This window comes from Vespa velutina, chromosome 6, assembly GCF_912470025.1.
Source record: "Vespa velutina chromosome 6, iVesVel2.1, whole genome shotgun sequence".
Lineage (NCBI taxonomy): Eukaryota > Metazoa > Arthropoda > Insecta > Hymenoptera > Vespidae > Vespa > Vespa velutina.
In genome coordinates, this window is record NC_062193.1 from 5,682,113 (window position 1) to 5,694,766 (window position 12,654).

The 12,654-nt window shown below is 26.7% G+C and overlaps 3 protein-coding genes across 13 annotated transcripts in view; 2 read left to right on the plus strand and 1 right to left on the minus strand.

The window, feature by feature from the left end:
* LOC124949668 (leukocyte elastase inhibitor-like) overlaps positions 1–2,449 on the plus strand; it is a 2,598-nt gene extending 149 nt beyond the window's left edge. The window contains exons 1-9 of one of the 7 annotated variants that reach the window (XM_047495175.1): positions 1–189; positions 317–542; positions 729–856; positions 913–1,092; positions 1,154–1,364; positions 1,439–1,653; positions 1,731–1,910; positions 1,995–2,130; positions 2,204–2,449. The exon at positions 1–189 is cut by the window's left edge and continues 145 nt beyond it. In XM_047495175.1, coding sequence (XP_047351131.1) covers positions 779–856; positions 913–1,092; positions 1,154–1,364; positions 1,439–1,653; positions 1,731–1,910; positions 1,995–2,130; positions 2,204–2,364 — 1,161 coding nt within the window. In that variant the 5' untranslated portion in view covers positions 1–189; positions 317–542; positions 729–778 and the 3' untranslated portion in view covers positions 2,365–2,449. The other 6 variants (XM_047495174.1, XM_047495177.1, XM_047495178.1 and 3 more) reach the window with 6 other exon arrangements.
* A 263-nt stretch (positions 2,450–2,712) lies between these two features.
* Positions 2,713–4,760, minus strand: LOC124949784 (glutaminyl-peptide cyclotransferase). Its single transcript, XM_047495476.1, has 6 exons — positions 4,449–4,760; positions 4,151–4,294; positions 3,782–4,051; positions 3,519–3,680; positions 3,208–3,433; positions 2,713–3,097 (listed from the first exon to the last, which is right to left on the minus strand). Exons 1-6 carry the CDS (start codon positions 4,542–4,544, stop codon positions 2,946–2,948), a joined length of 1,050 nt encoding a protein of 349 aa, XP_047351432.1. The 5' UTR covers positions 4,545–4,760; the 3' UTR covers positions 2,713–2,945.
* A 395-nt stretch (positions 4,761–5,155) lies between these two features.
* On the plus strand, positions 5,156–12,409 carry LOC124949783 (protein vav). Of its 5 annotated transcripts, none has more exons than XM_047495474.1 (9): positions 5,156–5,459; positions 5,826–6,330; positions 6,408–6,476; positions 6,662–6,788; positions 7,543–7,908; positions 8,050–8,370; positions 8,466–8,870; positions 8,983–9,254; positions 9,330–12,409. In XM_047495474.1, exons 2-9 carry the CDS (start codon positions 5,921–5,923, stop codon positions 9,685–9,687), a joined length of 2,328 nt encoding a protein of 775 aa, XP_047351430.1. In that variant the 5' UTR covers positions 5,156–5,459; positions 5,826–5,920; the 3' UTR covers positions 9,688–12,409. The 5 variants fall into 5 exon arrangements, with proteins under 5 accessions (XP_047351430.1, XP_047351431.1, XP_047351427.1 ...); XM_047495475.1 differs by having other exon boundaries at positions 7,546–7,908; XM_047495471.1 differs by lacking the exon at positions 6,662–6,788 and adding an exon at positions 7,103–7,292.
* The last annotated feature ends 245 nt before the right edge of the window (positions 12,410–12,654 follow it).

Sequence of the window (12,654 nt, forward strand, 5' to 3'; positions counted from 1 at the left end):
GCTTCATTAATGATTTAGAAATTTGCCTTCTGTGTCCTACTTTCATAACACGTTGAAAATGCTTTTTTCTTTGATATTTCCATCATCGATTAGTATGATAACATCAATGAAATACACTCACATTGTGAATCGAGACGTATTACCTACGAGTGAGTAATTGTGACTCAACTATAACCTTAATTTCATAGAGTGAGTCAGAAATATTATTAAAAAACAATAATATCATATTTAATATATTTAAAAAAAAATCATATCGCAAATGTATTTTATATATATATGTATTTTTATTATGACATTATTTGTGTAAAATTTTTAGTTTCGTTGACAGCATCGTTAAAAACATATTTCGTAACGAACTGCAGGATTTCGTAAGTAATGCGCAAATCGTAAAGACGATTGAATTAGTCGGTTACCATACAATATATTATTATATGCAGTTTGGTATAAACATATATGTATATTTCTTATATATTGTAAATGCTATTGTGACGAAATTGTAAATAAGATAAGATTAGATTATCTTGTCTCATTTATATTTAACAGTTGAGTATTTTGTAACAGCTGGTTATACAAAATAATTTTTTGTTTATAATTTTATTTGATTTTAATATTTATTCTTATAATTTACATAAAAATGATCATATTTTTCCAAGCAAATAGGTATTGTGTTAAAGACAATATTACTTTTAAAATAAAATTGATATATGTAAAACAAATTTTATTTATAGCTTTATTTCTCCTTATCCTGTTTGGAATTACATACCTATCCTCAGAAGAGATGTCTGTCCAGAAGGAAGAAAATATTTTGCAAAAAGTGGCAAATTCTTGTTGCTTTTTTTCTAGTAATTTTTACAAGGTAAAATTTCTAATTAATTATATCAGGACATAGTTTATAAATAATTTATATTGTAGGTATTATCAGATGAATTCGATGGGAATATTATAACATCACCACTTAGTTTACATACTATACTGTCTCTACTTCATCATGGATCAAAAGGAGTAACATCTAATGAATTACAAACTGTTCTTTATCCAAGCAGCATTGATGTCTCCCACAATGAAATAAAATCTTTAATTTCTATATTAAATGTAAGAATATAAACATTTATCTATTGCATAATGTTATAATAATGTTAAATATTATTATTAGGATATAAAAGAGATAGAACTACAAGTAGCCAATGCAATATACATGCAAGATAATTTTCAAATACTCAGCGAATTTACTACAGTGAGCAAAGATGTTTTCAACTGTGGCCTATCAATAATAAATTTTAAAAATAAATTAGAAGCAATCAATGAAATTAATACATGGGTCAAGAAAGCAACAAGAGACAAAATTTCTACTATTCTTTCCAAGGGTATAAATGATAATATAAGAATATATAAACTGATATATTATTATAATGAATTATCACTAATATCTATGTTATAGATGATATTGATGAAGATACAAAAGCTATTTTGATAAATGCAGTTTACTTTAAAGCTCGTTGGCTACATAAATTTGATGATAAGTTAATTAAAAATATTTTTTTTCATACATCAAAAACAGAGAAAAAATTAGTACCAATGATGTATAAACGATCCAAATATATTTATGGAGAAATTTCAAATTTAAATGCACGTTTCATTGAAATACCATATATAGTAAGTCTTAATAATTGTAAACTAAAAAGTAGTTATCATTTTATAATATATTATTTTTGTTAATTAAACTTTTGTAGAATCAAGATATTGCAATGATAATACTGCTGCCCAATGAAATTAATGGACTTGAATTTCTGGAAAAAAATTTTAAATGGGAAGATTTTTCTGAAGCATCACGTAATGAAATAGACATTGAATTATCTCTTCCCCGCTTTAAGTATGAGATTACAATTGATCTGGAAAATATTTTGCGCAAGGTAAAATTATTAATACAGCATTGTTTCCAAAATTAATAATTTATACAAAAATTGATGATATATGTACTAAGAAAATTGTTTCAGATGGGCTTACATTCCATATTTGAAGATACTGCAGATTTTGGTAATCTTACAAATGAACCTGTAAAAATAAGTAAAATATTACAAAAAGCTTTCATTGAAGTTAACGAGGAAGGTTCAGAAGCTGCTGCAGCTACAGGTTAATACAATTTTTAATATACCATTTGTAAATATGTTTCTTAAATATTATATAAAATTATATTTGTTTACAGTCGCTCAGATAAGATTAAAAAGAGCATTGATAGATTTTCCAGAAGAATTTTTAGTCAATCGTCCATTTTTATTTATTATTTATCACAAACCAAGTAAAATACCAATATTCTTTGGTAGTGTAAAAGATATTAACATTCCTGTGGAAAAAGACGAATTATAAAATAATTATTTTATTTACATCATATGTATGTAGTACCTGTTCATAATGTTTCTAATAAAATATAGAGTATTTACTTTTTTAATAATTCCTTCTTTATAAAGATAATTTAATTTATTGTATTAAATATTTTATATATATATGTAGAATTAAAAAATATGCTGTATTTATTAAAATTAAATATAATAAATAATAATTTAACACAATACATTGTATAAATAAATAATTTATATTTCTCAAAATTCAAAGCCCTTTCATATATTTTATATTTTTAAATAAAAATAATATTATTTTATTCGAATACTTATTGAATTAAAATAATAAATTTCATATAAAAATATATATGGTTAACATAAAATAATTTTTTGATCATATATACAGTAAGTACATATTTTTGTATACAGATATTGATTTGTTATATTTCTCTCTCTCTCTCTCTCTCTCTCTTCTCTCTCTTTTTCTAATTTATATAAATAACAGACATTAAGTGTCATTGTTTAACAAATACATTAGTATATTTTAGTTATATAATTGATACCCATGTTCATAATATTACTGTATACGGTTATAGTAAAAAATAACTGTCATACATTGATATGTAAATATGAGGCAATAAATGCTCTTAGAATTCTGTTAATGTTCTCTGTTGTTTTCATATCTATATTACTGCGATTATCTCCTGATTTATGCCAAAAAGTTGGAAACGGATATGGTATCAAATGTAGAATTGGTACATCTGAAAGAAAATTAAAAATTATAAGCTTGTAGTAATAACAAAGTGTAGTGAAACATAAAAAAAAAAAAAAGAAAAACAAGAAAAGAATAAGATTTGTAAATTTATCATACTTTTTCTCAAAAAAGGAATGTGATCATCTTCTATATCTGCCAATATAGAATATGGTTGAAAGTATTTCTGTTCTGATTTCTCATAGGAATAATTTTCGAATTTTCTTAATCCTGCTAAAGTATTTTCAAGATTAATAAGTAACGAATACCACCTCTGAGTATTTTCAAAATAACTGTAAAACGTTGGATCAGAAGCTCCTATTAAATCTAAAAGTATCAATATATCCTGAAACAAGAAAGAAAATAAAATCATAAATCAAAAAAATTGTACATATAATCCATTCTATGATCAATTGTTATTAATAATATACCATTTTATCAAGTTCAGAAATATTAATATCTCGTATAAGTGTGGTACGTTCGTTATGCCATTTATTTGCTAAATGTCTTGCTCCATAAATGGAGTCTTCTGGACCCCAAGATTTAAAAGCTTCTTCTCCGTCAAAGAAAATAAACATTAAACTCACATCTTGCTAAAAGGTAATAGTGCTTTGAAAAAAAAAAAAGAAAACACCTCCGAAAACAATTATTCTATAAGTAAAAAAAAAAAAAAAAAGAAAATAATTAAACATACATTTTTAATAGACTTTAGTTGTTTATCCATGACAGTAGCAATATTAATCATTTGAGCACATGGTACTGCACTATCTGTGGCACCAACAAAATCTCCTTCTCTGGTATATTTTGAATCAAAATGACAAGCTAATGATAAATACCTTGTAGCATTTGGATTCAATTTTGCAATAATATTTTCAAATTGAATTTTTCCAAATATAGGCGTTACATCCTCAAAAATATCTGACTCTACAGTCCAATTAAGATCATTCATGACTTTTATGATGTACTATAAAAAAAGAATAGCATAATACATTAAAAATTTTATATAAGATGTTTACAATTTTTATCTATATTAAAATCAACATTGATATTTACTACTACTTACTTCTTTCACTTTTTTATGTTGAGGACTACCTACAACTCTGACAACACAAATGTTATCTAACACATGTTCCATATTAGTGATATTTGACATATCAGCAAGTGTAATGAGTTGTTCATTTGTTAAAGATATTGGTTCGTGATAATACTATATTGTTAGAAAATAATGATTTAGGATAATTATAAAATTTTATTAGATAATATACGTATATAAAGTATAACGAAAAAAAAAACTAAAAAAAGAAAATAAGATCGAATTATTTTAAAAATTCAAAAAAGAATATTTCAAATATATTCCATACCTTTTCTCTGTGAAATGGTATATTCTGTGAAATAATCTCATTAGGTATACATGGTACAATAATTATCAAAAACACGCACGAAATAAAGTAAAACATATTAAAATTATTATAAAATATATTTTAAATCGAATACAACAAAAATATGTTACATATCAAACTGCTGTCTTCGAAGAATAGTACACATGATATCGTTGACCTATGTAATACTAACAATTATCTGATTGGTCCATTTTATAATACATTTGATAACTAATCTAATTTTAATATACATATATTAAATAAAGAGATAACATTTTTTCCAATTTTTTCCTCCATTGAGATATAAACGAGATATAAACATACATATATATTGGCAAATTAATTTATTTAAATTTATAGAAAATATATATTATTTTATTCGTCAGGACGAATAGGACTGTTTGAAAAGACAGAAAAAAGAAATGTGAATATTTTATACGCTTAATTTTTATAACATTTTTATAATTATTTTTACATATATTATGATTTATTTTAAATAACCTTTAATCTAAATAATAATTATATATATCATTAAAATAAAAGAGATACACCTTCATTTATTTGAAATTATCTGATATTTTTAAGAATTAAATTATATGTTCTATGTAAATATATTGTTTCTTTCATTGGTTATACTAATCGAGTAGTCGTAAGTACTTGATCGTACTAAAATCGAACTATCGATTGTAAAAATGTGAATTATCAATATGGCCGCTACGGTCTAATAGGTTGGACGGCGTAATGTTACGACTATGAAGAAATAGCGTGTTTTGTGAAAAGCTACACGCGTATTAAAATCTTAAATTTACGAAATGTTTTACAATAACGTCATTACCGATTAAATTTTATAAACAATACAAGCCTCATTAAATACGAAGCCAAAGAAATAAGGCAATGGATATACATTTTAATAACATACAAAACGGAGATTAAAGGTTAAGAAAAAGATATAGTAGAGAGGAAAGCATTTACAATTCCCTCCGACGAACGGAGGTACGCCTATGAAAAATTATCATTCATCGTGAAAAATTTAAAATTTTATTGTTAATTCCATTATTGTTTATATATTGTTGTTATTTTTCTATATAAGAAATTCATTTGAATAGATTTTTAATTATCATTAATATGTCATATGATTTTTAAATTATATGTTATCTCCATATAATATAATGATATTGAAATAATAAAGTTAGTGTTCTTTTATTTTTTTATTTTTCTTTGAATATTTTAATATGTTTTTAAATCCACCTTATCTATAAAAATCTCACAATGTAATGCTGTATCCATCTTTCTTATTTATATTAATTTCTTTAATTCTATGTTTGTATTATTCTTTATTATTTTGTTCTTTCATAATAGAAACAGAAGAAATGCTGACTTCAAAAAACTACGATATTATATATTAAGAAGAAATTAATTTTACACATTCATTAATTCTAACAAAAAGCAAGAAAATGAGTAGATCAGATTGTGCAACTGATACAGGAAGTGGCTGGCGTGAATGTGCTAAATGGTTAACAAGATGTGGAGCATTAAGAGCTGATCACAAAGCCAATTGGCCAAATGCAACACCATTTGATCTTGCTTACACATTAAGAGACGGAGTATTACTTTGTAATTTATTAAAGACTGTAGATTCAGGATGCATAGATATGAAAGATGTTAATCAGAAACCACAAATGGCACAATTTTTATGTTTACGAAATATAAAAGTATTTCTGTCTGCATGTTCAACTATTTTCGGATTATCAGATTCTGACCTATTTGAACCTTCTATGTTATTTGATTTATCGAATTTTCAACGTGTACTTTGTACATTATCAGCACTATCGAATTGTCATCGTCTAAGACAAAAGGGTATTCCGTAAGTAATTTTTAGATTTTCATTTCTTATTTAGAAACACAGTCATTCTATTTTAATTTATAATATGTCTATTATAGAGGTTTCTCAGTAGGCCATAGTCGATCTCAAGAAGATATTTATAAGGATTTGCAAAGTGCTGGTGTTGGGTAAGTGTCTGAATACTATAAATAATTTTAATATATATGATTTTAAGACGTATATTCATTAAAATGATCAAAATATAGTAGACATTAAAATAAAATTATAAGTAATTAAATTCTTAAAAATTGGTGCAAATCTTTTGGCATTTTTTAGCTAAGTAGATTTGTAGTAATTTTGTTAATGAATTTAGCCCCACGGCAGGAGTGGTGGCGTTTACCATAAAGCCTAGGCCTATGGACCTAGGTGAGTCTGAAGTTTATCAGGAATTGCTCTGTTTTTCAACTCCCCCTCAACACGACTGGCCTTCTACAGAGAAGGTATATGTCGTTTTGTATCCTGAGAATTTAATATGCCGTTTAAGAAAAGTTCCAGTTATCACAATTCTTTATGAATCAATTTGATAAAAGCAATAGTATAATGCAATTATTATACATTATTATCATTCATAATGTGATACTGGTACTATTTCAAAATACTTATCCAATTTGATATATGGCCATGAATGTTTTTAGTTTATGTTTAAACTTTTTAGTAACATTATCATACCCTTCATAGCTTAATAGTGTCCAAAAAATTAAGCTATGTTATGATGCATAGATAGTGCATGGCTATTTACATTTCTGTATAAAAGGCGCGAAGATGAAGGTCGTCGCAGAAGGTTTAGAAGGAGAGAGGGTGATGAAGCAGGTGGAGGAGGAGACAATGATGACTCTGTAGGAGAAGAAGATGGTTATGGAGCTTATTGCAGTCATGCTCAAAGTGAAGAGATCTATCAGGACCTTTGTAGTTTACACCTGCCACCTCCTCCATCTGTTGCTCAGGTTATTATTTTGTTATGCTTTCCTATGATTTCTATACACAATGTGTATTCATTATATCCTTTCCTTGGCAAATATCAAATCAATATTTCTAACACAAATAATATTCATATATGTATATGCATATGTTATTTAAAATTGTTGTGTTCATTATTAAAATTAACAATATTAGCTATTTTTATATTTTTTTTAATCATTCATTTGTATATAATTATTATATATTGTTTTACAATTTAATAAAACAACCGTAAAGCAGGGTGGTGCAATATCAGGAGGAGAAAAGAGAGACTATGTTATTCAAGAACTTGTAGAGACTGAAAGAAACTACTCAGATGTTCTCAACAGTTTATTAAAACATTTTGCGAGACCACTTTCGTCATTATTAAGACCTGAGGATTCCGCACGAATATTTTTTGGTATAAAAGAATTGTCCGAAATTCATGCTGGTTTCCATAGTCAACTTCGTAAAGCAAGAAACGGATCTGCCTTAGCTCAAGTTTTTCTTGATTGGCGAGAAAAGTTTCTTATTTATGGAGATTATTGTGCAAATCTTACACTTGCACAAAATACGCTACAAGAAGCATGTACGAGAAACGAAGTTTTTAATCAAGAAGTCATAGTAAGTTTTTTCTTTTCTTTTTTTTTTTTTCTTTTTAATTTATTTGATCTATTTATTTGATATATATATATACATATATATATATATATTAAATATATTTTTTTATTTATTTATTATATATATGTATATTTATTTTTATAGAGATGCCAACAAGATTCCAATAATGGTAAATTTAAATTACGTGATATACTTTCTGTACCAATGCAAAGGGTGCTAAAATATCATTTGCTACTTGATAAGTTAGTGGAAGAGACTCCTAGGGATTGGCACGAAGACAGACGTCAATTAAGTGAAGCGAGAGAAGTTATGGTAGACGTAGCACAATACATAAACGAAGTTAAACGTGATGCAGACACATTAGATATCATAAAAGATATAGAAGCATCGATAATTGATTGGGATGTACCTGAAGATGCACAATTAAAAGATTATGGACGTTTGTTAAGAGATGGAGAACTTAAGGTATATATTTAATATTTTTTCAAATATACGATGAAAGTTAACATCGTAAATTATTGTCGTAATTAACAATGACTATTTTATCAAATTCTTTTTAGGTGAAAGCACATGGCGATCAAAGAATAAAAGCCCGTTATGCATTTGTTTTTGAGCAAATCATTCTAATATGTAAAGCGGGAAGAGGTGATCAATATTGTTATAGAGATTTTTTACGTTTAGATGATTATAGACTTGAGGATCATACGGGTAGACGAACTCTTGGCCGAGATTCACGTTGGTCTTATCAATGGTTACTTGTGCATAAACAAGCATACACTGCATACACCTTATATGCAAGGACAGAAGAACAAAAGCAAATGTGGATTAAAGCATTACAAGATGCGATGGATAATGTAAATCCTGCTGCATGTCGAAACACGAATCATAAATTTAAACTTACAACATTTGATACTGCACGTAGTTGTCAACGTTGCGGTAGATTCCTTAAAGGCTGTATATTTCAGGTAGTAATATTTTGCTTGTCTAAAAAAAAAAAAAAAAAAAAAAAAAAAAAGTAATATATACTATTTTTCTATTATTATTATTTTTTTTTATCTTACCTTTTTTTACACTTAGGGTTACAGATGCGAAGTATGTCGCCTTGCTGTACACAAACAATGTATTGCACATTCAGGACGTTGTATGCCAATACCACCTCCACCTCCTCCACCACCACCCTTGCCTTGTGAAAGAGCACTTTCTGCAAAACTTTGGTTTGTTGGAGAAATGGGACGAGACACGGCATCTAATAAACTTGAACCTCGTGAGGACGGCACATACATGTTAAGAATAAGACCAGCTGGCCAACCTCGACTTAAGCATGAAACTAATTATGCATTAAGTATCAAGTAAGTTTTGTATTTATTGTGTCTATATATAAATGAAAATATACGAATGTGTATAATCTTCATTTCATTTTATAGGGCCGATGGTGCAGTAAAACACATTAAGATATTCAAACGTGATGTAGATGGTGCAGATCTCTATTATCTCAGTGAATCTAGATTTTTTAAGAGTGTCGTCGAACTTGTAGAGTACTATGAACGCGCCTCATTAGCAGAAAATTTTGAAAAATTGGATCAACGATTGTTATGGCCTTTCCGTCGTGTATTAGCCAAAGCACTATTCGATTTTCATGGTAGCGAACGTAATCAATTGAGTCTTCGACGTGGTTGCAGAGTTGTTGTCTTAAGTAAAGAAGGTGATGCCAAAGGATGGTGGAAGGGAAAGATAGGCGATCAAGTAGGATTTTTTCCTAAAGAGTATGTCGAGGAAGAATAACGGAAATGCGGCAGTAATAATTCTTATCTATGCCGCAATTATCTTATCGTGCAATCATAAATTGAGTGAAATATATTTTGAAGAGATAGAAAGAAAACAAACAAAAAAAGAAAAAAAAGAAATATAAGAAGAAACGAAAAAAAAAAAAAACAAAACAAAACAAAATCATGCAAAAAAGAAAAAAAAAAATGAAAAGAAAAAGCAAAATGAAATATACCATGACGTTTACATTGTGCAAAGCACCTTGTAAAATAATATTTTCAATGCCAATCTTGTTAATAATTTTCTTTAATATTTGATTTTCTTTTCAATTCACGATCAATTAATTTACACATGAAGATATTTATACATATGTATATATATATATATATATATATACGTATATACATAGCGTGATATATTGTAACGTACTCATTCTTTTAGAATACTTTTGTTTTACCTAAATGATTAACAAATAAATTCGCGTATTTTTTATTCGAGATCGGCAGGAAGGAAGAGACGAAAAAAACGATAGCGTGATCATAGTAATTTTTTTACTTATCATTTATTCTCTTATTAATCTCATCGAACTTTTCTCGTTTGCTTATCTATTTTTTTCTAACTAAATGAATCGTGTTCACTTGGTATATGTACCAAGATGAATTTAATCTTTCAGATATTCAATAATTCAATAAGTCTTTTTTCTTCTATATTACAAAAGTCTAAATTCTTTTTCAACTAATTTATTGATTTTAATATCACTTCTCAAAGTATTGCTCTTGCGCCTAATAATTTTTTAATGATCCTTGGTGCTCTTCTTCTGCCTCTCTTATAATTTTTTTTATTTTTTTTTTTTTTTATTTTTAAACTTACTCACCTTCTATTTTTAATTGTATATTAATTATTCTTTTTATTTCTCGATACTTATTAACCGTCCTAATCATACTATCTATCCTTCATACGCTTTCTGAGATCCGTCACAATATATGTATAATCATTTTTCAATGGCCACATGTCTTTTATTCTATCATTTTATCGATTTTATTTATGGAAAATTGTAAAATAAACTTACACTCTTACTCTTCTATTGTAAAAAAAAAAAAAGAAAAAAAAGAAAAAAAAGGAAAAAAAAAAAGAAAAAAAAACATTCCAATTTTAAATTTCTCACAGAGCATTATATAATTTCAATATATATATATATATATAGATATATATATATATATAGTGTGTGTGTGCATGTGTGCGTGCGCGCGCGCCTGTGTATAATGATCAATAGATTGTTATTTGATTTAGAACAGAAATATTCAAAAATAAGAATTTCCTTATCTCAGTAAGCTATTGTATACATTTAGATAATAGGTGCAAAAGAATTTTGCGGTGCCTTAGCGAATTTTTACATCCGCAATCCATGAAATAACAAGAGTTATTCTCAAATGAGAAATATAACAAAGTGGTCACTGATTTAAATGTTCTATGTATGTATGTATGTATGTATGCATATATGCAAATGCATAGCTTCATGTTTAGTTAATCCTACCATGTATACAAATTCAGTAATATGAATTATAATTACTAGTTTTCTTTTCATAAGATCATTTTGATTAGTATAATAGACACAAAAAAAAAATAAGCAAAAACTTATATGCGAAAACAGATTTGTTTCTTGAAATTAAACGTTCATGAAATGTAAAATTTTTATGAAAAATAATCGATTTTGTGAACATTTATATTTTCGAGACAACTTTCGTTCCGCATTTTCTTTCTTTTCTTTAAGATCTAATTGTCAATTATTAATTGTACATATTGTGTTCCCTTACAGCTAATTAAAGCTTAACTATGTATGTATTCTCACATACATGTGCAGTATCCATATATATTTTATTGTAGGAAAGAAATTAGCTGTAATATTTTTTTAATGGTTAGAAAAATTCTCAATCGTGCCAATAAGAATAATCAATAAAGTTTACATTTTATTGAGTTGTTATAAAAAAAAATTCTTGGCGTATCTTTCATTTCCTTTGTTATCTATATATCTAATAAAGCATCTATTAACTCTATATTAATTACAATATAAATCATATCATGTAAAATAATATATTAACATGTTTTACATTATATATGTTATATTGAAAATATAGATTTTGTTCAGGTTTCATAACGTGGTGGTTGCTGTTTCTGGAGACTTTAATGCCACAAGAAACGAAAACATAAGTTCTATCCGTTCACTGTCCCTAGACCTATAATGACTTATGACATTGATGAGAATAGATAATGTAATACTTGACCAAATTTGATGAACAAGATCTCATTTTAAAGAAGACGATTTAATCTAGGAAACATCTTTTTTGAATTTTTGAAAAATCTTTATTTTCTTTGAAAAAAAATCGTGTTAAAAGATGATATTTTTCGACAACAGTTTAGGCAGAAATAAAAATCTTTTTCAAAAATATGAAAAAGATATCTCCTGAAAAATATCAAAATATATCAAAAATTATGCTTGCTGTCATTGTTGGTGTAAATACTGTTTTCGACATTTTTCATGTAGAAAAAATTTCGTACTGTGACACCTCTCGAAATTCGTATAACAAAAGAGAAGTTCGTATCCCCACTACTGATTTATATAGTCTGCTCGAATGAAGTATGTTTATTCGAACATATGAAATAGCGATTTATTTGATTGTTCAATTTTAATTTTGGGATAGTTGACGTAATAAAAACATAAACCAGCTTTCTTTTAACATTATAGATCGCCCAGTTAATTTTATTTTGTATAAAAAAAAAACCGAAACATTGAAAGTTTTTCTTTCTAAACGAGAAAACTTATAAATTAATATTTTCAGTAATTTTATAATTATTTAAACAGTCTTTAACGTATGTGAGATAGAAAAATAAATATTTAAACAATAGTATATTCATATTAACAATCAAACGACGGTACCGCGCGTGGGATTTAAAATAATTTTAAAATAAAATTCCAACACTTCCAAA

Excerpts from the sequence above, each read along its gene's own strand:
- LOC124949783 (XM_047495471.1), top strand. The coding sequence starts at position 5,921 with ATGAGTAGATCAGATTGTGCAACTGATACAGGAAGTGGCTGGCGTGAA. Across the intron at positions 6,331-6,407 it reads CTAAGACAAAAGGGTATTCC|AGGTTTCTCAGTAGGCCATA; the intron begins GTAAGTAATTTT and ends TGTCTATTATAG. Across the intron at positions 8,871-8,982 it reads TTAAAGGCTGTATATTTCAG|GGTTACAGATGCGAAGTATG; the intron begins GTAGTAATATTT and ends TTTTACACTTAG.
- LOC124949784 (XM_047495476.1), bottom strand. The coding sequence starts at position 4,544 with ATGTTTTACTTTATTTCGTGCGTGTTTTTGATAATTATTGTACCATGT. Across the intron at positions 4,052-4,150 it reads AACATAAAAAAGTGAAAGAA|TACATCATAAAAGTCATGAA; the intron begins GTAAGTAGTAGT and ends CTTTTTTTATAG. Across the intron at positions 3,434-3,518 it reads TTTCTGAACTTGATAAAATG|GATATATTGATACTTTTAGA; the intron begins GTATATTATTAA and ends TTCTTGTTTCAG.